At 52.5% G+C, this 21,823-nt stretch overlaps 1 protein-coding gene across 9 annotated transcripts; it reads left to right on the forward strand.

The window, feature by feature from the left end:
- The first annotated feature begins 1,103 nt into the window (after window positions 1-1,103).
- On the forward strand, window positions 1,104-20,269 carry ZNF500 (zinc finger protein 500). Of its 9 annotated transcripts, XM_043455287.1 has the most exons (9): window positions 4,681-4,801; window positions 8,990-9,195; window positions 11,482-11,722; window positions 12,347-12,862; window positions 14,347-14,530; window positions 14,726-14,793; window positions 15,748-15,946; window positions 17,445-17,558; window positions 18,582-20,269. In XM_043455287.1, the coding sequence occupies exons 4-9, from the start codon at window positions 12,443-12,445 to the stop codon at window positions 19,205-19,207; spliced, it is 1,611 nt and encodes a 536-aa protein (XP_043311222.1). In that variant the 5' UTR covers window positions 4,681-4,801; window positions 8,990-9,195; window positions 11,482-11,722; window positions 12,347-12,442; the 3' UTR covers window positions 19,208-20,269. The 9 variants fall into 9 exon arrangements, with proteins under 9 accessions (XP_043311225.1, XP_043311220.1, XP_043311224.1 ...); XM_043455283.1 differs by having other exon boundaries at window positions 11,482-12,862; XM_043455288.1 differs by lacking the exon at window positions 11,482-11,722.
- The last annotated feature ends 1,554 nt before the right edge of the window (window positions 20,270-21,823 follow it).

Genomic DNA, 21,823 nt, shown 5'->3' on the forward strand with positions numbered 1-21,823 from the left:
CTGGGTTCGATCCCTGGGTCGGGAAGATCCCCTGGAGAAGGGAATGGCTACCCATTCAGTATTCTTGCCTGGAGAATCCCATGGACAGAGGAGCCTGGTGGGCTACAGTTCATGGGGGTCCAAAAGAGCTGGACAGAACAGAGTGATTAACACTTTCACTTTCAGACCCCAGGAGCTTCCAGTCGGTCTCACTGCGCCCCTACGGACTCCCCGACATCTGTATTCCACCAAGCTTCCTCTCCTACCAGGACACTATCCTGCTTAAAAGCCCAAACTACTCCTTTCTCCTGGCTCTAGGGGTATAACATTCAATCCTCCTGGGAGCCTTCCAGAGACCCCTGCTTGGTCCCACCTCTCCAGTCTTGTCTCCCAAGGTTGGCCCCCTGCACCGGGACCACACTGGTCTCCTTTCTGTCCTGCAGATGCACCCCGATCTCTCCGGCCTCAAGATCCTCACGCTTGCGGTTCCTTCTGTGTGGACCCTTCCCCCGCCAAACCCCCAAGCTAACTCTAAGTTACCTTCCCTCTGACACATTCACCCTAAGAGGGTCAGGTCCCCTCTCCTCCACTGCTTTGGTAGCATCTACCAAAGAGGTGACTAAACAATTATTTGTGCAATTATTTGTCCAGTGTATACCTTTTTCTTGGCAGAATATAAGTTTTATGAAGGAAAGCACTTGCTCATCATCGCCGAAACCCCAGCGCCTAGCAGAGCTGGCGGATGGGATCGCTCAATTGGCGGCTTTAAAAAATATATGTATGAATAAAAAAAAAAAAGAAAAAAATATATGTATGAATGGATGAAGGGTTTTGAACGAATTAATGTCCCCCATTCACAGATGTGGAAACGGAGAATAGGAGCACGCAAGGGACCGGCAACGACAATGTGGCGCCCAGAGGCTGATGCCCCTTCTCGCCCGCCCCTCACCGGGTCACCTCCAGGAAAAACCCTTAAAGCAACACGACCCCTCGCCCTGCCGCAGGTAGGCCTCTCGGCAGCTGCCTGAACAGCGCCGCGCGGCGCATTCTGGGAAATGTAGTCTAGCTGTCTCCCCGTTTCCGGCGTCCGCGACTTCTGCTTCCCGCGGGCACCAGCCTCTTGCGAGGCTTTGAGAAGGACGCGCGAGACTGCGGTTGTGGATCCGGTTTGCGTCCGAGTTGCTGCTGCACCGGGCGCGCTGGCGTTCGCTGTGTAGCGAGGTCCTGTCACCCTTAGTCGTGCGCTGCGGCTCCTTCCCGGGCGCGGAGGTGAGTTCCGCACGGTCGCAGCCGTTAGGGCAGAAGCGGGAGTCGAACCTGGAGTGCCTCCTCTTGCTGGCCTCTCTTGCTGGTGAGGTCCAGGCCGCGCCTCAGAGCGAGTTCAGTCAGAGTCAAGGGTGGCTGAGTCAGGCCTCAGGTTGTCAGCGTTGTTATTTCGGGCTACAGTGGATTAGCCCGGGACTTAGGAACTAGAGTTCTGGAATCAAAAATTTGTGTTCCAGTCTCATTGCTATCACTTCACAACCATATTATCCTCCCTTGGCTCTATACCTAAAACTCGTGGAGCTTCAGGGTTATTATTATTATTATTAACATGTAAAATAGAGATACAGCACCTTTGGCGTTAGTAACTTAGGAACAGAGTGGGAATGGGTATTGCCCGGCCCTCAGAAATTGGTGGCCATTATTATTCTTGTATCGGGGAGAAGCAGCAGGCGGGACAAGGAATTGGGGTTGGAAGTTGTTGGGGTTTTGAGGAGGGTAGGTCTTGACTTCGGAGGCTGTTGTCTCCCGGCAGAGGGTAGGGAAAGGCACTTGGCATCTCTTTCAGAGGCTTAGCGTGAACAACTTTGGCCTTTGGAAAAGAGAGTCTCCAGAGGCCACTTTTCTCCAAAGGTCACTTTCTTCTCCAAAGCAGTCTTCTCTGTCAGGGACAGGGAGGCGGGTTACCCTGGACCAGGTGGCAAAGGGTCTCTTCTTGACCAGACTCTACTTGGACTCCTCTGAACTCTTTTCTCAGCTAGGCCCTGATTTCTGGGCTTTCCTGTTTATTTCTGCATTGTTTGCTTGTGCCATTTTAGCCAGAACCACCCGCCTCCCCCAACGGAATTGGGTTCCTCATCCTTCAGCATCCTCCAGGTGATGTCTCGTCACCAAAACCTTCCTTCAGCAAGAAACCCTTCTTACCCCTTACGTTTCCTTTTACCAATTTTCCATCCACTGCCACCCTCCCACCTCAGTCCCCAGGCCTGCACCTTGGCTGTAAGTTCCCACCTTTCCTTGTTGTATTAGGAGTTGAACTTGATCTCTCTCTCCATTGCAGTGTAATAGGGAAGAACCTTTGTAGTCTGTTGCAGGTTAATTACTAAAGGGATGTTGCCTATAAGCTTAAATTATCCATAATGGCCCATCTCTGGGAATGCCACCTTCCAAGTAATGATCATTAAGCTCAAATACCTTTGTTTAGGGCTTCTCCGTCAACTCAGTGGTAAAAGAATCCCTGTGTCAATGCAGGAGATGCAAGAGAGGCTGGTTCAATCACTGGGTCCAGGAGATCCCCTGGAGGAGGAAATGGCAACCCACTCTAGTATTCTTGCTGGAAAAATCCCATGGACAGAGGAGCCTGGTTGGCTACAGTTCATGGGGTCACAGAGAGTTGGACATGACTGAGTGACTCAGCACACAAGCACCTTTGTTGAGCTCACTAGAAATATCCTTACCAGACCCATGTGTGAATGACGGCAAGAAATTAACACAGCCGCTCTGGAGGCTGACCAGACGAGGAAATGTTTGATTTTACGCCCTCCCCTTTTAGTATAAAAGAAGCCTGAATTCTGACTTAGGCAAGATGGTTGTTCGGGACACAAGTCTGCCATCTTCTCAGTCTGCCAACTTTTTGAATCAAGTTGCTGTTCTTGCACCAACAACTCACCTCAATTTATTGGCCGGTTGTGTAGCCAGCAGTACAAGTTTGGACTCGGTAACAGCAGTGGTCCCTAAAAAGTGGCATCAATAATTTCTTTTCTTAGAAGTGGCTTAAGAAGCTCCATTCCTCAGCTGTTCCTCTGTGTGTCCGTCTCTCTTACGGGCTGGCTCTCCTCTTTGTGATTGGCTTCAGCCCACAGCAGATTCTTGGAGGGAAGCTGGACATTTTACCTCTATTTCTCTTCCCTAGCTCTGGTCTCCTGCCCTTTTAAGAAAGCCTTTGGAGAAAATACTGAAGCCAAGGAGATGCTGGCTTCCCTTTCTGAAATGGAGGCCAGGTGAATGAATGGTCCTTTGTCTAAATATTTTCTACCTAAAAGAGCAGCTGCATTGCTCTTTCCCCTCCCCCTGGTGTGTTTTTCTTCAAAGCAGTATCATCACCTGCATCATTTTTTTTTCTGTGTATAGACTTACTGGCAGCTCAGATGGTAAGGAATCTGCCTGCAATGCAGGAGACACAGGTTCAGTCTCTGGGTCAGAAAGATCACCTGAAGAAGGGAATATGGCTGCCCATTCCAATATTCTTGCCTGGAGAATTCCATGAACAGAGGAGCCTGGCGGGCTACAGTCCATGGGGTTGCAGAGTTGAACATGACTGAGCAACTAACACACACAGGCATACCTCAGAGATACTACCAGTTTGGTTCCAGACCACCGTGAGAAGAGGCTATCACCATAAAGTGAGTCACATAAATTCTTGGTTTTCCAGGGCATATAAAAGTCAAGTTTATATTATACTGTAGTCTATTAAGTATGCAGTAGCGTTATGTCTAAAAACTCTACAAATCTTAATTTAGAAAAATATTGCTAAAAAACGCTACCATCATCTGACAATACAGGGTTTCCACAAACCTTCAATTTGTTAAAAAAACGTAATATATGCAAAGCACAATAAAGTGCAATAAAATGAAGTCTACCTATACATCTTTGTGCCAGAAACAGCCCAGAAATGTGTTAGTGGGTTTGGTTTATCTCACACAGGATTTAATCCCATTTTGAGTCTGCATTTAAACTGGGAGTTTTCACCTAAAAATCCAAATATTTAGATTCTGGGAAGTGACCAAATTGGCAGGCAGTGTTGGGCCTGTGTCCCCCACTGCTTCCGGTGGCCTTGTATCTGCTCCATCTGCCACATGGCACTGTTACATTTCTTGTAGAGAGAAAATCTCCACACTCAAGTCACTCTCACACACAGTAATACAGAAGAAAACCCAAGAGGGACATGTTTAAAGAAAAATGGGAGAGCGCATATGTCTTTGTGGAAAGCAAGAATATTCCAGAATGTTTAGTATCTGTGTCAAAAGCCCATTTTTACCTTCCTCTCTGACCCTTGTGGGTATTTGAGCAGGTGACCCCAGGCCCGGAGTGGGTGATAGTCTGAGGGGGGACTTTTGCCATTCCAGGGACTGGTGGTGGTTGTGGGTTCTGTGTGTTATGGACTGGACTGTGACCCCCAGAACTCACACTGAAGCCCTATCATGACTGTATATGGAGACAGGGTCTATAGGAGGTAATTAATATGAAAAGAAGAGAGAGAGCACCGTTTCTTCCTACCAAGTGAGGGCACCGGGGAGGCACCATCCATGAGCCAGGAAGAGAGTCTTCACCAGGAACCGAATCTGCCAGCACCTTGATCTTGGACTTCCCGCCTCCAGAACTGTGAGATATAAATGTCTGTTGACTAAGCCCCCTGTCTCTGGTACTCTGTTACGGCAGCCCAGCAGACTCTGACACTGTGTTTTTCCCAAGAGAAGTATGTGAATCATCACCCTGTCCTGAGCCACAACTGAGCCGACCTTGAACAGGAGACTTTCCAGACTTGACTACATCTCCACGGGTGAGGATTTCCAAGCATGCCTGGTGGTCCTTGAGTCCCTTCCTTCCTCCAAACTCCAGCCTTTTTTTCGTGATGTCGCATCCTTTGCATCCTTCATGCTTTGCACACCTGTTGTCACTCATCTGCTTCTCATTTAACTTGCTAACTTCAGGAAAAAGACAGATAGTTTCAAATGCTGGGTGGTTCGAGGTGTTCATTAACTGATGAATCCTCTTGTGTGTCTAAAATTTCATGATGGAACCAAAACACAGCCAGACTCCAAGGAGAGATTTCACAGTATTGCCCAGCAAGCACTCTTATTCTCCATCCTTTCTGTTAATGAAAATAATAACAAAACATTTGCTGTTCACTGAGTGCTCCTATGTTTGAGTCTAGAGCAAAATATTTTAATGTACTCTGTCATTTAATTCTATTATAGTAAGTATCCTCTAGGGAATAGGTACCATTAACCCCCATTTATATTATTGTCAGAATTAAGAGTGTTTTTTTTTAATTTTTATTTATTATTTATTTTTGGCTGTGCTGGGTCTTTGTTGCTGGGCACAGGCTTTCTCTAGTTGGGGCGAGCAAGGGTTACTCTTTATTGCAGCTTAAGGGATTCTCATCGCAGTAGCTTCTGTTACGGAGCACCAGCTCCAGGCATGCGGGTTTAGTAGTTGCAGCCCACAGGCTTAGTAGCCTCACGGCTTGTGGAATCTTACCAGACCAGATATCAAACCTGTGTCCCCTGCATTGGCAGGCAAATTCTTAACCACTAGACCATCAGGGAAGTCCTGGAATCAAGTTTGTGATAAAGTTGGGCAACAGAGTTCAGTGTCTAAAGAACAAATTCCACCCACTTATTTATTTGATTTCTCAGCAAATAGTTACTGAGCCTCTACCATTAGTATATGCCAAGCAGATCTATTTAGTGTGTTGAGAAAATTAGAGGGGCCCTGCTTGGGCAGGTCAAAGGAGAATCTTGGGACAGGACTAGAGTCTTCAAAGAAACAGCTTGCATATTTACTGTGAGTCAAAGCTTCAATTACATAGGTGGCATTCAAGTTTACCTTTAGGAGAGTGTTCTAAGGAGCAGAGTCTGAAGCATGCTTGCCTGAGTTTGTCTTGGCTTTTACACTTTCCTAGCTATGTGGCCCTAGGCAGGGCTCTGCACCTCTCTGAGCCTCAGTTTACTTAACTAAAATGTGGGTCACGATGATGTTTACATGATTGTCATTATGAGGATTTTAGTAAGTAAAAACATGAGCTCCATGGACTTAGGAAGTACTTAAAAAAAACGTTAGCTTTTATTGTTAGCTTGCAAAGGCCTTAGAAAAAGTATAACAAAACACCAATTACATATCAGTTTTGGAAAACTGTAGTTCTCTGGTGACTATCTGATATAGTTCAGTTGAATTATGGACTGTAGCCTGCCAGGCTCTGTTCATGGACTTCTCCAGGCCAGAATACTGGAGTGGGTAGCCGTTGCCTTCTCCAGGGGATCCTCCCAGCCCAGGGATTGAACCCAGGTCTCCCGCATTGCAGGCAGATTCTTTCCTGTCTGAGCCACCAGGGAAGCCCAGGAATACTGGAGTGGGGAGCCTATCCCTGCTCCAGCGGATTTTCCCAACCCAGGAATCAAACCGGGGTCTCCTGCATTGCAGGCAGATTCTTTACCATCTGAGCTACCAGGGAAGCTCATAAAAAAACACCCATCACATAGTGTGGTACTGGCACAAAGACAGAAATATAGACCAATGGAACAGAATAGAAAGCCCAGAGATAAATTCACGAACCTATGGACACCTTATCTTTGACAAAGGAGGCAAGGATATACAATGGAAAAAAGACAACCTCTTTAACAAGTGGTGCTGGGAAAACTGGTCAACCACTTGCAAAAGAATGAAACTAGAACACTTTCTAACACCATACACAAAAATAAACTCAAAATGGATTAAAGATCTAAATGTAAGACCAGAAACTATAAAACTCCTAGAGGAGAACATAGGCAAAACACTCTCCGACATAAATCACAGCAAGATCCTCTATGACCCACCTCCCAGAATATTGGAAATAAAAGCAAAACTAAACAAATGGGACCTAATGAAACTTAAAAGCTTTTGCACTACAAAGGAAACTATAAGTAAGGTGAAAAGACAGCCGTCAGATTGGGAGAAAATAATAGCAAATGAAGAAACAGACAAAGGATTAATCTCAAAATATACAAGCAACTCCTGCAGCTCAATTCCAGAAAAATAAATGACCCAATCAAAAAATGGGCCAAAGAACTAAACAGACATTTCTCCAAAGAAGACATACAGATGGCTAACAAACACATGAAAAGATGCTCAACATCACTCATTATTAGAGAAATGCAAATCAAAACCACAATGAGGTACCATTACATGCCAGTCAGGATGGCTGCTATCCAAAAGTCTACAAGCAATAAATGCTGGAGAGGGTGTGGAGAAAAGGGAACCCTCTTACACTGTTGGTGGGAATGCAAACTAGTACAGCCACTATGGAGAACAGTGTGGAGATTCCTTAAAAAACTGGAAATAGAACTGCCATAATGACCCAGCATACCACTTCTGGGCATACACACTGAGGAAACCAGATATGAAAGAGACATGTGCATCCCAATGTTCATTGCAGCACTGTTTATAATAGCCAGGACATGGAAGCAACCTAGATGCCCATCAGCAGATGAATGGATAAGGAAGCTGTGGTACATATACACCATGGAATATTACTCAGCCATTAAAAGAATTCATTTGAATCAGTTCCTAATGAGATGGATGAAACTGGAGCCCATTATACAGAGTGAAGTAAGCCAGAAAGATAAAGAACATTACAGCATACTAACACATATATATGGAATTTAGAAAGATGGTAACGATAACCCTATATGCAAAACAGAAAAAGAGACACAGATATACAGAACAGACTTTTTTGAACTCTGTGGGAGAAGGTGAGGGTGGGATGTTTCGAAAAGAACAGCATGTATACTATCTATGGTGAAACAGATCACCAGCCCAGGTGGGATGCATGAGACAAGTGCTCGGGCCTGGTACACTGGGAAGACCCAGAGGAATCGGGTGGAGAGGGAGGTGGGAGGGGGGATCGGGATGGGGAATAAGTGTAAATCTATGGCTGATTCATATCAATGTATGACAAAACCCACTGAAATGTTGTGAAGTAATTAGCCTCCAACTAATAAAAAAATTAAAAAAAAAAAAAAAAAACACCCATCACATATCAAATTTTGAAAACTGTAGTTCTCTGATGACCTGAGATAATTCAGTAGAATTAGCTAAACTGTTAGCCTTGTACTGAATTGTTGGTCCTTAGTTATTTGGGCTTTGGGAAATTGCTACCACAGGTGACTCAGACTTAGAGTGCTGGATCATAGACCATCTCTTCCCAGCCATAATTAAGTCATGGGAGTAAGTGTGAGCTGAACCAATGCCCAGTATGTGATTATGAATTGTGTGCCATCCGTCTGAAGATGATCTTCCCCTCTGTCTTCAGAGGAGGACATGTATGAGTGAACCTCTCAATTGTTGGCCTGCTTCAATGAGTGTGAGGCTGCCATTTTATTTATTTATTTTTAATATTTATTTATTCGGCTGTGCTGGGTCTTAGGTGTGGCATGTGGGATCTAGTTCCCCCATGAGAAATTGAACCCAGGCCCCCTGCATTGGGAGGGCAGAGTCTTAGCCACTGGACCACAAGAGAAGTCCTACGCTTCTGCTGCTGCTAAGTTGCTTCAGTCGTGTCCGACTCTGTGCAACCCCATAGACGGCAGCCCACCAGGCTCTCCTGTTCCTGGGATTCTCCAGGCAAGAATACTGGAGTGGGTTGCCATTTCCTTCTCCAATGCCTGAAAGTGAAAAGTGAAAGTGAAGTCGCTCAGTCGTGTCTGACACTTAGCGACCCCATGGACTGCAGCCTACCAGGCTCCTCCATCCATGGGGTTTTCCAGGCAAGAGTACTGGAGTGGGGTGCCATTGCCTTCTCCAAGAGAAGTCCTATGGCTGTCATTTTAAGTCGAGCTGTTTTGTAAACTCCATAAATGCTATGAAAACAAGCTACCTTTATAATTATAAATAATTATATGTGATTATAGATACATGTACAGCAATAAATACTTTTCCTTCAGACTCCACACCATGCTTGGCACTTTAATGAACTGTGAACCTCTTACAGGAACTCCACGGCCCCAGGCATCCGAGATCCACAAATCTGGAGGCCTGCAGGCTTCATCCCAGTATGGTTGCAGGTCATGAGCTGGTGTTTATGGAGCACCTGTTACATGCTAGACATCATCAGAGGGACTTTATAAGCTCAATCTCATCTGTCAGCTCTCAGAAGCTGGAGCTATGACAATCCCCATTTTACAGATGAGGTAAAAGGTAAGGCTTACCCAGTTACTAAGTGGTAGAGCCAGGATCTGGTTTGGGTGTATGTCAGTGTAGGTCCAAATCCATACTGGTGTGCATTGGTTATGGAGTGAATGTGTGTCCCCCTCAAAATAGATTTAAGAAAGAAATCCTGGGCAAAGTAGAAATGTATCCTTTAAAACTCCATTGGCCATAGTCACTGAAAACTGCCCAGAGAGGAGAGGACCAGGGCTATGTCAGTCAGGCCGTGGTCACTACATGGACTTTGCTGACTTGTGTGTATCTGGCCCTGAGGAGATGATGCAAGACACAAGGCCAGGGCCCTGCAGCTAAGCAGGAGGCCGTTAGAAACTGGAAGGTGTGGGGCAGCTTTGAGGATGGTGGTGTCCCCACCCCTGTCTGCCCCTCCAGACAGAGCCCAACGTGTCTCTTCTGTTTTCCTCCTTTTCCCTGTTGTACATCTGTCTCTCTTCTTCTTCCTGTTCTCTGTCCTTCCTTCCCCGCTACATACCTCTGTGACTTGTTCAAATTTCCCCTTTCCACTCCCCGCTGAGGCTGACAGAATGGCAGGCTGCTTGTACTCAGCTTGAGTGCCAGTGCTCTGGACGGCCCCACATCTTGGTTCTGGTTCCCGCCAAGAGCATGGCTTTCCTGACCAGCAGCCCAAGATTGTAAGGGGAAAATGAAGCACATGTGATCCTGCCTTGCTTGAAGCCCCACCACGAGGCTGCCCTGAAATCTGGTGTCTTCCCTTAAAGATGCCTCCCACTCCGCAGGGGTGGTCCCTAGAAGTCAGGGGGTGGGCAGCCCAGCATCTTGTTCTGCCTGTGTGCCACAAGAGAAAATGGATGTTGGTTGTAGGGGGAGAAGTGGGACGTGAGCAAGAATGGAGAGTGAAGCGAGAATGAAGTGGATGGAAAGAAGGAAGCCAGTGGGAGGTGCTAGGCCTGGGGATGCCAGCGCTGAAGGACTCAGGGTCGTCTGGTGGTTAGTCAGTGATTTTATGGAGCTCTCACTACTCACCGCCAGGCACACAAGCCTCACCATGATCCTCTGCCTGCTCAGAGATCCCTGCCTGCCTCCACCTCCCTCCTCCAAGCTCCACAGGGACACCAAGGACTGACTGTCCAGTTCACCACCTGTTCATGGTGCCTGCTTGGGTCAGAGCAGAGGCCAATAAAATACATATTTGTTGATCAGATTAACAGATGAAGAAATAAGCAGTTGATAACCAAGATGCACCAAACAATTTTGTCAGTCTTCATCTTCCAGCCTCTAAAATTGGAGTTGAACTAAGACACCTGAGTTCCAGCCTCACCCCAGCTCTGCACCTGCTGGGTGTGTGTGTCTTTGGGCAGGTCATTGAACCTCTGCACCTGTGTTTTGTTGTTGCTGTTTAGCTGCTAAGTTGGCTAAGTTGTGTCCAGCTCTTTGGCGACCCCATGGACTGTAGCCCTCCAGGCTCCTCTGTCCCTGGGATTTCCCAGGCAAGAATATTGGAGTGGGTTCACATTTCTTCCTCCAGGGGATCTTCCCGACCCAGGGATCGAACCAAGGTCCCCTGCATTGCAGCAAGTTCTTTACCATCTGAGCCCCCAGGGAAGCCCTGCACCTCTGTTTACTGACCTTATAAAGCAGGGATAATAAAGCCTCCTTTGTTTCAAAGAGGAACCGATTTAATAACTACAAAGCGTTTAGAACAGAGCCGGGTACATACATAGTACTATGTAGGTAAAACAGTAAATTTCCAGGGTCCCCTCCACCTTGGGACTTTCTCGGGCCGTGGGGGAGCGGTAGAACGGAAGCTGGGAGAATGGCCAAGTAGCTGGGTAGCCGCTGTAGCACTCACACATGCGCACTGGAGGTTCAGGGCTACTAGCACCTACAGTGCCTACTGGAGTGGGTGGCCTACCCCTTCTCCAGTGGACCCAGGAACTGGGGTTGCCTGCAGTGCAGGCGGATTCTTGACCAGCTGAGCTACCAGGGAAGCCCACAGCGCCTCCCAGGACCCTTCTAACCCAGGGCGCGGCTCAGCCGGGGGAGGACTACATTACCCACAGTGCATCCCGCGGGGCCTCAGTTCAGTTCAGTTCAGTCGTGTCCGCCTTTGCGACCCCGTGGGCGGTAGCCCGCCAGGCTTCTGTGAACTGAGCGGGTCCCACCTCGCGGAGCAGAGTCGCTCCGTAGTTCGTTTCTCTGCGTGAAAGTCGGTTCAGCCAATAGGGTTCAGCCTAAGCGCTGCGTTACCGAAAATTACTCCCGTTGGCCCGCCCACCAAGACCCATTCCCATTCAACAGCGGGTTTGAACGTGCGAGGACTACGTTACCCAGACTGCTTCCCGTGGGCGGCCCTCGCGGCCTTGCTCTCCAGCTCGACGCGCGGCTCAGCCAATGGTCGCTCCCGAGCGTTCGGGTTTGTGATGCACGGATACTGGTCCTAGTTTCTGGACCGCCTAGACCTCCGTACCCACAGTCCCACTCCGGTTCCACCGCGCAGCACCGGCCCGCCGCGAGCTCCCCACGAGTCGCAGTGCTGTCGGTGAGTGCGGACGCAGGGTCCCCGCTCGAGCTTCTGTCCGCGGCGCTTGATGGAGCGTGGTTTGTGTTCGGCCTCGGTCCTAGCTGTCCCTGTTGCTGAAGGGGCGAGACGGGAAAGCAGGTCGGCCAGAGAGTCCTGACCTTGTCAAGACACTGGAAGGAGAGGGGCTGTGGTGGGGCTCGTGGAGCCCGAAATCCGGGTTCAGGTTGGGATAGAATCTAAGCCTTCCTTGGCAGAGATGTCCCAGGTTCTCATTATATTTTCGAGGGACCTCGTCCAAAAATGGCAAACTGTGAAAATGAAAACTCTCGAATTGTGACCGCGTTCCAGGCTCTGTGCTAAAAAGTAAACCCTTTTAAAACATCCTGTTTAGTCCTCTCAGCAACCTCCTCTTTCACTTGAGGAACTGAGGCCCAGAGATTAAGAAATTCTCCGGGGCGAGGGGGGGGGGGGGGATTCTCCTGGGAATTATGGGGTTAGTAGCGAAGACAGGTTGATCTACGTTAACTGTTTCTTTTGCCAATAATGGAGAGTTGGCCTTGGGGCCAGGGCAGGGGCTTATGGGCGCAGACGCTTATCCAGCCCCTGTGCTGCACCCCGTATGAGTTTACTGTCTCTCCACAGAGCCCTGAAAACATCTTTCCCAGTGTCTGGCCAGAGGTGCAGGGAGAGACAGGCGTTATCTCCAGGCCGGGGAAAGGGCAAGGGCCGCCAGGAGCAATGGCGACCGCTCCCGGCTCTCAGCCTCTGGCCCCCCTGGAGCAGGAGGGGGACATCCTCGAGGGTGATATCCTCGTCGTGAAGGTGGAGGATGACTACTGCTGGGAAGAAGAGCCCTCCTCGGAGGCGGAAGACCCCAGCCCTGAAACCTTCCGCCAGCTCTTCCGGCTGTTCTGCTACCAGGAGGTGGCGGGACCCCGGGAGGCCTTGAGCCGCCTCTGGGAGCTCTGCTGCCGCTGGCTGCGGCCCGAGCTGCGCACCAAGGAGCAGATCCTGGAGCTGCTGGTGCTGGAGCAGTTCCTGACGGTGCTGCCGGGGGAGATCCAGGCCCGGGTGCGGGAGCAGCAGCCAGAGAGTGGTGAGGAGGCCGTGGTCCTCGTGGAAGGGCTGCAGCGGGAGCCCAGGAAGCAGAGGCCGCGGGTGAGGTGGGGGGCATTTGGGCCCTGAGGTGAGGAATCGGGGCCCTGCTCCTGAGGTCTGCATTTGTAGGTCCCGTGGGCTCTGGGCTGACATTGAGGAAGGTAGCTGCAGAGTTTCCCAGCTTTGGCTAGCGTGTGTGCATCTATTGTTAAACCACTATAGTCCCAATCGCCCTTTCTGAGCTATATGGTTTGGTTCCTTAACACCATCCCAACATACACAGGTTTTGATGGGAGGGAGGCTGGAGGCCTTTTAAGGCTGGACCTTGAGAGTTGAAAAGATTCCCAAAGAGGGAGGAGCCCTGGGAAGAAAGAACAGGTGCTGATGGATGCTCTGATTAGAGCCCCTGTCTCTCCAGAGCGGTACCATTCAATACAGTAGCTGCCATGTGTGGTTTTTCTTTTTATTATAATTAAATAAAATATAAATTCGTAGGTCATACTTTACCACCTTCCAGAGGCTCAGTCATCACACGTGGCCAAGGGCTACTTATTGAACAAGGATAGTGCAGATATGGGATACTTCCATCATCATGGAACGTTCTCCAGAGAGCACCACTCAAGAGCACTCTCCTCCTCCACAGCAAATGCGGGGAGTCTCTTACATATCTCTTCTGCTTGGGTCAGAGTGAGTCCTCCTGACTCGATACTTGGCAAGCTCTGCAGGTCACCTTTCATCCTGTAGCGGTGCCATTGGCTGCACACTGCTGTTCTTTTGCATCTTTCAAAAGAGAGCAGCACCCACCCCCCACCAAAAAAAACAAACCTGACCACAAGATGAGTCGAATGCAGTAAGCAAATCTCGCCTTGAGATGGCCAACAGGAATTCAGGAGCCCTTCTCAGACCCCCGCCAGCCTGGGCTCTTGGGGTCCCTGGCACGGGCTTTCCTATGCCACTGTGCACCGTCATCTCCGGGTGACAGAGCTGTGGAATGTTAAGCCTGGGACAGGGTCCCTGGCTCTGGTTTCACAGGTCCCCAGGGACGTCTCTTGTCCTTGGTATGGTTACAGTCAGTGTTCTCTGAGACCCAATTTCGTCTGATTCGCCGTCCCTGGAATTAGGAGGTAGATGGTTCCAGAGGACCTGGAGATGACCTTCAGAAGTGGAACAAGTGCAGTAATTCAGACTTCCAAGATGAAAGCTGATTCAGGGCCTTCCTGGCTCAGTCCTTTCAGGAACACTCATGGAAGGGAGGAAGGGTGAGAGTGTGATATGGTGTGACAGGGCGAGATGCAGAGTTTCAGGAGTGGAGCAGGCCTCCCCTTCCCCAGCTTGGGAGCCTGACCTCTTCCCGGGTCACCGGCCTTCCCCCTGGGGGCTGGCTGAAGGGCGGCACGTGGATGGTTGCAGAGGCCGTCAGACTGAGCAAGGCGGCCCAGTGATGAGGCAGAGCCTGGGACCAGGGTGCCCACGATGAGGGGTGGGGCACCTGTGGGCACCCCCAGCCTTCTGGGAGCTGGCGGGCAGATCTCTGTCTGTTGTAGGATTCGGAGTTGCTCCCTGATGATGCGCTGTCCCATGGGACAGAGGAGTGGTACTCGAAACACCAGGTGAAAGCCCAGCCAGAGGAGCTGTCCCTGGGGGAAGGGGCTCAAGACTCCAGCCAGCCGCCCCCAGCCCAGCTGAGCCGTAGGCCAAGAGGAGACCCCTCGCTCTGGCCAAAGAGGGGTGAGTAGCTGCCCCTCTCGAGGAAAGCGGAGCGCTGCACTCAGGAAGGAAAAGGAGAAGGAGTGTGGCTGGTCAGACCTGTGTGCCTGTGGGGTGGGCGGGCTCCCTGCAGGTGAGCGTCCGTGAGGGATAGCTGAACCTGTCCAGCCTTTGCTGCTGTGGGCATGGGTGGGTGACTCTGTACTGTCTCCCCAGGCCCAGCAGCTTCACGGCATCAGGAGACAGCAGCCCTGGCCACATCCTTCCTTTCAGCCTGGTCCCAGGTGAGCAGCTTCCCACTCTGCAGCATCCCCATGCATCCCACGCCCTTGTTACGAGCACAGTTCTCTCAAGTGGTCAGGTCTGTGGGTTTCTGAGGCAGACCTTCACCCCCTGGGAAGTCTTACCTGCTCTCAGATGCCACCTGAGTATCAGGTGTGTGCTGGAGGATTCTGTGGTCCCAGTGGTAAGCTCGGGCAACCGCTTCAAACCCAGCTGTATGTTAAAATCTCCTGGGATCAAGGTAAAAATTAGAGAATTTTCCCCCAGACCTGGCCTGGAATCCTAATCTCCTTTGTTTGTTTCAATAACAGCTCTGTTGAGGTGTAATTCACATACCATGCAATTCACCCATTTAAAGTATACAGTGTTTAGTGTATTTACACAATCAAATTTTAGAATATTTTAATCACCTCCCCAAAATATCCCCCACTCATTAGCAGTCGCTCCTCATTTCCTCTCCCTCAGCTCCCTGGCAGCCCCCAGTCTCTCTATCTCTGTGCATTTGCCTCTTCTGGATATTGTTTGGGTGTTAATTGTGCTCCCAGGTACCTTGGGTACCACTGGCCTAGAGGCATCCTGAAGTCTCCAGTCACCCCATTTGGGTCCCGGGCCTGGCTTGAGCTGAGGCAGGGCGGGCTAACTCGTGAACCTGGAAAGTATCGGCTCCAGTGGGTGAGATCTCAGCAGACGCAGCTGCCCCCCGCAGCGCGTCTGTCCATGGCCCTGCAGCACTGCATGGAGCTTAGTGGTGGCAGTGTCCTGAAGAGCAGGGTCCAGCCGTGCCTGAGCTGAGCTTCGGAGGGGAGGGTGGATAACAGCATGTGGAAAGGGAAAGGGCGGGAAGGGGAAAAGGCGGGGGAAGCAGGGCCTTCCGTCATCACACGAGAGGAGGGGATGGGCGGGCCCAGCCGCCTGCAGGGCCAGGGGCATGGGCTTAGCGAGCTGCACTCCCGCAGGTGCCAGTGACCTTGGGGGGCGTGGCCGTGTACCTGTCCCAGGAGGAGTGGGGCTGCCTGGACCTGGCTCAGCAGGACCACAGCTGCGACGTGCTGCTGGAGGATGCAGGTGCCGTGGGGAGACGCCGTCAGACGCCGCGCTGTGTCTCAGAGTGGGCGAGTCTCTGGGAGGGTGCCCCTTCCTTCGGGCTCACTGAGGGTGTGTGTTGGTTTCCAGGACCCAAGGCCCCTGGCCACCTCCCTGTTCAGCACTTTCCCTGGCTCCCCCCACCTTTAGGAGCCGGTCCAGCAGTTCTCAAACTTTAGTGGCCTGAAGAATCTCTGGGGAGGATGTTAACAGTAGGAACTCGTGGGCCTTGTGTCCAGGGCTTGGCTGAGTGAGTCAGGGTTGTTCCCTGGCGAGTCTGCTAAGCAGCAGCTGCACGCAGCCCGCACTGCCAGGGTCACTGGGTGTCCTGTCGGCCCCCCGCCTGCAGTGAGGGCAGTGTGGTGCTTGCCCCGTCTCAGGCAGACGCCCAGAGCTGTCCTGGGTGCCTTCTTTTCCTCCTTCGCCACGCGGTTGTCCAGTGTCAGTTCAGCCTCTCTGTGATGCTCGGGCCCTGTGGGCAGGGCTTCTCTTGGCCAGCCTCTCCTCACCACCCCACACTGTCCCTTCTCAGCTTGCCCAGCCACTCTTGACACCTGTTCTCTTCCTGAGATGTTTTCTAAAGGAGTTGAGACCCTGCTTTATATCAGCTGGAGTTCTCCAGAGAGAACGAACTATTAGGATGTGTGCGTATGGAGAGGTTTATTTTAAGGAATCGGTGCTCATGATTGTGGAGGCTGGCAAGTCTGAAATTTATACAGCAAGCCAGCTGGCTGGAAACCCAGGCAGGACTTCTTGGCTGCTGTCTGGAGGCAGAATTCCTTCTCCAGGAAACCTCAAGTGTTGCTCTTAAGGCCTTCAACTGATTTGGTGAGGCCCACCCTCAATGTGGAGGGTAATCTGCTCTATTTATAGTTATCTGATTGTAGATATTAATTATACCTATAAAATAATCTCCACAGCAACATCTAGACTGGTATTTAGGGAATTCTCTGGTGGCCAAGGTGATTAGGGCTCTGTGCTTTCACTGCCAAGAGTGTAAATTCAATCCCTGGTTGGGGAACCAAGATCCTGCAAGCCACGTGGCCAGGAACAAAAAAAAAGCCTGCTATATAACCAGACGGTGACACCGTAGCCTGGCCAGCTTAGCACAGAAATTAATGATCACATACTTTCATTTATATCCTGATTTTTTCCAAACTTAACTGTGTACAAAACAAGAAGAAACTTGTCTGTTGCTGAGAATACTGGCTTGCTGGGTCTGCAGCATTGCTGTCCCACATCTCTGTGCCCTCTGCAGTCTCTGCCTCCTGCGTGTGTTGTGACTCTTGGCCATTTCCGCTCGGTTATGGTGAGACCCTGACGCCTCGGAACACCTGGCTTCCTTCCCAGGGCCAGGGAGAGCTGTGGGCCCTGTTTCCTCACTCACTTCCTCCTCTCTGAGCAGCCAGTCTGCACAGAAGCCCAGCGCCTCCCTCTCTGTCTTTCGAAGCATTGAGCTTGTCCGCAGGTTCTCCTGACACCCCTTTGCCCTCACGAGGAGGGGGTTGTTGCAGTCTTGTGTTCCGTCCCAGCCACATTCACGTCCTTTCTTCTCTTTCCCCACAAGCAGGACTCCCCACGCCTGAGCCCTGTCTGACTGCCCTGCAGGGGCAAGGAGAAGGCCTGTGGGACCCAGCTCGAGCAGCCTCAGGGCCAAGGGAGGTCTCTGGTGGAGCCAGTTCAGGTAAGGTGTCTGCGAGGAGATGGCATCCCAGATGAAAATCTCGCTTCTCCTGGGCTGAGACTTTGGTGACTGTGTCTGTGGGCTTCAAGCTCAAGGGCTTAGAGCAAGTGCTGGCAGACTTTTTCCAAAAAGGGCCAGAAGTTAACAGGTTTTAGGGACCATGCAGTCTCCCTTGCGATGCCTCAGCTATGCCGTCCTGATGCAAAAGCAGTCACAGGGGGTAGGAAAAGACACGAGTGTGTGTGTGAAACTTCGCTTGCCAAGACTAAGCTCCACCTGAAGGGAAGGTCGGGGGAGACAGGTGGCTTGAGGGGCTCCAGAGGCACGCCCTCAGGATTGCAGGAGAGAATCCTGCCCGGTCGACTGGGACCGTGCTGCACGCAGGTGCGACGGGGAGCCTAGTCCCAAGGAAGACATGAGGGGCCAGGTGGGGGCCCACCAGGATGTCCCGAGTGTCGCCCGGCCAGCAGAGCTCTCTCCTGGGCCTGCACTGTGGGTGGAATTGCACAGTCATGTGGTCACTCGGTGTCACCGCCTGAGGAGCTGCCAGACTCAGCTGTCTGTAAAAGCTCTCCCCAAAGGCCAGGGCGGTGGTTCTGTCACGTCTCAGTCGTACAGACGAGGCGAACATGAGCTCGAGCCCACGCTTCGCTTCCCCGATGAGCCAGTGTGGACACAGGCGGGGCCCGTGTGGGGGTGGGGGGCGGATGTTTCTCAGAGGGCCTGTCCCTCCCCTGTTGAGTCGTGGGCTCCCGCGTCCTCAAGTGTAGATGGGCCCGTCACAGCCCCACCTCACAGGCCTTGATGAGTTACTGTGTGTTTCTGAGTGTCTGCCCCTGATTTGAGTTCCTGGACTCAAGCTCTGAGTGACGTGTGCCCGAGGAACATGTGGAAACGGCCCTTGAAGGCACTGCCCTGCATCATCCGCCTCAGATGGGCCGCCGCGCCCCTGCCCGCCTTCTGCGAGCGTCCCTGTCCCTCCCAGCTCCCCGTGGAGCCCTCAGCCCGTGCTGTCTGTCTCAGGGCGTGGAAGGCGCTTGGAGGCTGGAGAGGACGCCCGGGAGGACGCGTCACTGAGCACAGGGTGGGCCCACACGCGCCCAGATCTGGGTCCCGGGCCCGGCCAGACCAGACCCCAGCAGCCTCAGGACAGAGCGGGGCCCCTCGGGGTCCGGAAGCCACACGCGTGCCCCGAGTGTGGCAAGGCCTTCCGCAAGACGTCGCACCTGGCCAAGCACCAGCGCACGCACACGGGCGAGCGGCCCTACCAGTGCCAGGTGTGCGGGAAGCGCTTCGGCGACCGCTCCAACTGCAGCACGCACCAGCGGGTGCACACGGGCGAGAAGCCCTATGCCTGCGCCGAGTGCGGCAAGCGCTTCAGCCAGAGCTCCAGCCTGGTCATCCACCGCAGGACGCACACGGGCGAGCGGCCATACCAGTGCCAGCTCTGCGGGAAGCGCTTCAACAACAGCTCGCACTTCAGCGCGCACCGCCGGACGCACACGGGCGAGAAGCCCCACACCTGCCCGGCCTGCGGCAGGGGCTTCCGCCGGGGCACCGACCTCCGCAAGCACCAGCGCACGCACGGCGGGGAGCAGCCGCCGCGCAGACCCCCAGGGCCCCAGGACACGCCTGGGGCCTGGGCCTGATCATTCGGGGACCTGCAGGGTCGTTTCAGCCCCGGAGTCAGCTCCCCCGTCTCCGGGCGTCTTCAGACTCTGTTCCCGTGGGCCCAGTGTGAGCAGGAAGCCGGGCCCCACAGGTGGATCAGGGTCCAGGGCTACCACGAAGGACCGCACGCAGGGGTGCAGGAATTCTCAGTTCAGGGGCCAGAGTCTGAAGTCAAGGCGCCTGTGGGCTGCTCCTTCAGGAGGCTCGGGTGGGGTCCGTTCCGCAGTCTCCTCCGGGCTTGTGGCCACAGGGCTCTGCCACCACCCTCTTCCCCCACCGCCTGGCCCCTTCTGTGTATCTCCACGTGTGCTCCTGTCTTGTAAGAACACCGTCATTGGATTTAGGGCACACTCAGTCCGGAACAACCTCATCTTAGCTTGTTACATCTGCAAGGACCTGTTTCCAAGTGGGGCCCCCTCTAAGGCCCTGACTGTTGACTTGGGGGACACCCTTCAGCCCACTTCGGGGGAAGCCTTGGTGGCTGTGGCCGCTTGCAGCTTTACATGTCTCCGTCCTCCCGGGGCTGCTCTTCTCCTTCCCCCAACCTCACTGCACTTGCCGGGTGTAGCCTGAGGGGGTTCTCCAGCATCACAGTGGTTGGGGGTCCCCCTTGCAGATCCACGGCTGTCCTGTTGGATGGATGGCTGGTGCAGGAACACTTCCCTGAGACCCTTCCTTCCAACCTCCCCCGCCTGCCGGGAAGTCTGGGGGTTTCCCCAGGAGAGGTGCCAGGGCTGCCATTGATCCGGCCCAGGTGGCCATGTCCCAGGATGCAGGCTGGCCTTGGTTGCCCTTCTTTGTCTTTCTGATGTGGCCATGCCTCTCTGATCGGTTCCCATCTGTGGCCTCACACATGGCCGAGTGGCGCAATAAGAGGCCTTGTTTGCTGTCGCCACGAGTGGGGCAGCTCTGAAACCCCTGGGTTTCAGAATGTTCCATCCCATCACTAGACACACTGTTACTTTTCCACACACCCCACACACTGGGTGTGAACTGCCCTTCTCTGCTCCCTTAATAAACAGTGTCTGTCACTCATCCTGGCAGCTGCGCTCTGTTCTGTGTGTTTTTGGGAGACTGGGGCCACCCAGTTTAGGGATGGCCTCTCCCTTCTGGACCAGCTTGTGGGACGCGTAGTGTCCACCCAGATCCAGCCACGTCAGTGTCACCAACGGCCCACCCACCTGCCCCTCACAGACTCACTTCTCACATCCCGTCTGCTGCTGGAGGTAGCTGCCCTCTGCCAGGCCTGAGAGCTGGGCGAATCCAGTGCCTATTCCCTGACATTCTCCCTGTCCTGTAACAGGACTTCACGTTCTCCCATTCTCGATGGAAACTGAGGTCTGAGAGCTTGAAGCACCTTGTCCAAGGGGCAGGACCCACTCTCAACCCTCACTCTCCTGGCCTGCTGCTTCAACAGTTAGCAGAATTGAACTTGGGACAAAGATTTTGTTTTCTGTCACTGTTGGGGAAACATCTTGAGTGAACTTAACTGCCATTAAAAAGGGTAGAGAGAGTAGGGGAAATGGAATTTTAAAAATAGCCATTGCAGGACTTCCCTGGAAGTCTAGTGATTAAGACTGCATGCTTTAAAAAAAAAAAAAAAGTGCATGCTTTCAATGCAGGGGGCACAGGTTTGATCCCTCGTTGGGGAACCAAGATTCTGCTTGCTGCACGGTCTGGCCTTCTGCCTCCACCACCCCCCCACCCCCACCCCAATAGATTTTGCTCTTGAGAGCTAGTGACTAGTGGAGGCTGTGTGCCCAGGGCCTGAGCTCTGACCATGCTGTGTGTGCCCTGGAGTGGAGGGCGGGGGCCTCCACAGTGAGGAGAGGGCCTGGGGGCCCCTGGTGATGGTAGTCTGGCTCCAGTCCCTGCAGAACAGGCTCCACAGGGCCTCGTGTGGCCTTGGAAGCCAGCTCACATCTGGCTTGTAGTGAAAATGCTCCTTGTTGTCAAGAACGGGGGCTGCCGGCAAGGCCCCCGTGGCAAGATCAAGTGGAGTCTGTGGCCCTGATCTTGGCTGCCTGTGGCTGGGCAGGGCCTGCCTTATTTCGCGGGGGGCTGGGTGGGGAGGAGGCCCTCACACACCCTCAGGGCCCGGCAGCCAGTGGTGACCCCAGCTGAACGCTGGAACACATGCCCAGAGGCCAAGGGCCGTGCCGGGCTGCCTGAACCCTTGGCACAGGGGGTCCAAGCTGACCGCTCTGCTCTTCCCATGGGGCAGACAGGGTGGAGGGGCGCTGAGACCTTGAAAACAAGTTGGAGTCAGAACAGAGTTGTCGCAGAGTAGGGCCTGTTGGGAGCAGCTGGGCCAAGAACCAACGAAAGGACTAAAAATCGGTGGAGGTTGGCAGTAGTGCTAGGAAAGGATCGGTGAGGGAGACGGCAGAGCCGCCTCAGCTCTTGCCGGTTGTCCACACAGGCAGGCCTGGCTCCACTGTCCATGGGACAGTTTCCAGCGTCAGAACATTCATATTCTGTATTTAAAAGTCAACCCACCTTTACTTTGGAAGGACCCTAGAACATGATTATATACATGCCGCCTTTGTGTCTTGGTTAAGGAAAAAAGAGCAAATTTCAGTTCACCCTTCCAT

Source organism: Cervus canadensis, chromosome 32, assembly GCF_019320065.1.
Source record: "Cervus canadensis isolate Bull #8, Minnesota chromosome 32, ASM1932006v1, whole genome shotgun sequence".
NCBI lineage: Eukaryota > Metazoa > Chordata > Mammalia > Artiodactyla > Cervidae > Cervus > Cervus canadensis.

Bases quoted from the DNA above. Each gene is read 5' to 3' on its own strand.
- ZNF500 (XM_043455285.1), top strand. From the start codon at position 12,248: ATGGAGAGTTGGCCTTGGGGCCAGGGCAGGGGCTTATGGGCGCAGACG. The intron at 14,531-14,725 runs GTGAGTAGCTGC...CTGTCTCCCCAG, and splicing joins CTCGCTCTGGCCAAAGAGGG to GCCCAGCAGCTTCACGGCAT. The intron at 17,559-18,581 runs GTAAGGTGTCTG...TGTCTGTCTCAG, and splicing joins CTCTGGTGGAGCCAGTTCAG to GGCGTGGAAGGCGCTTGGAG.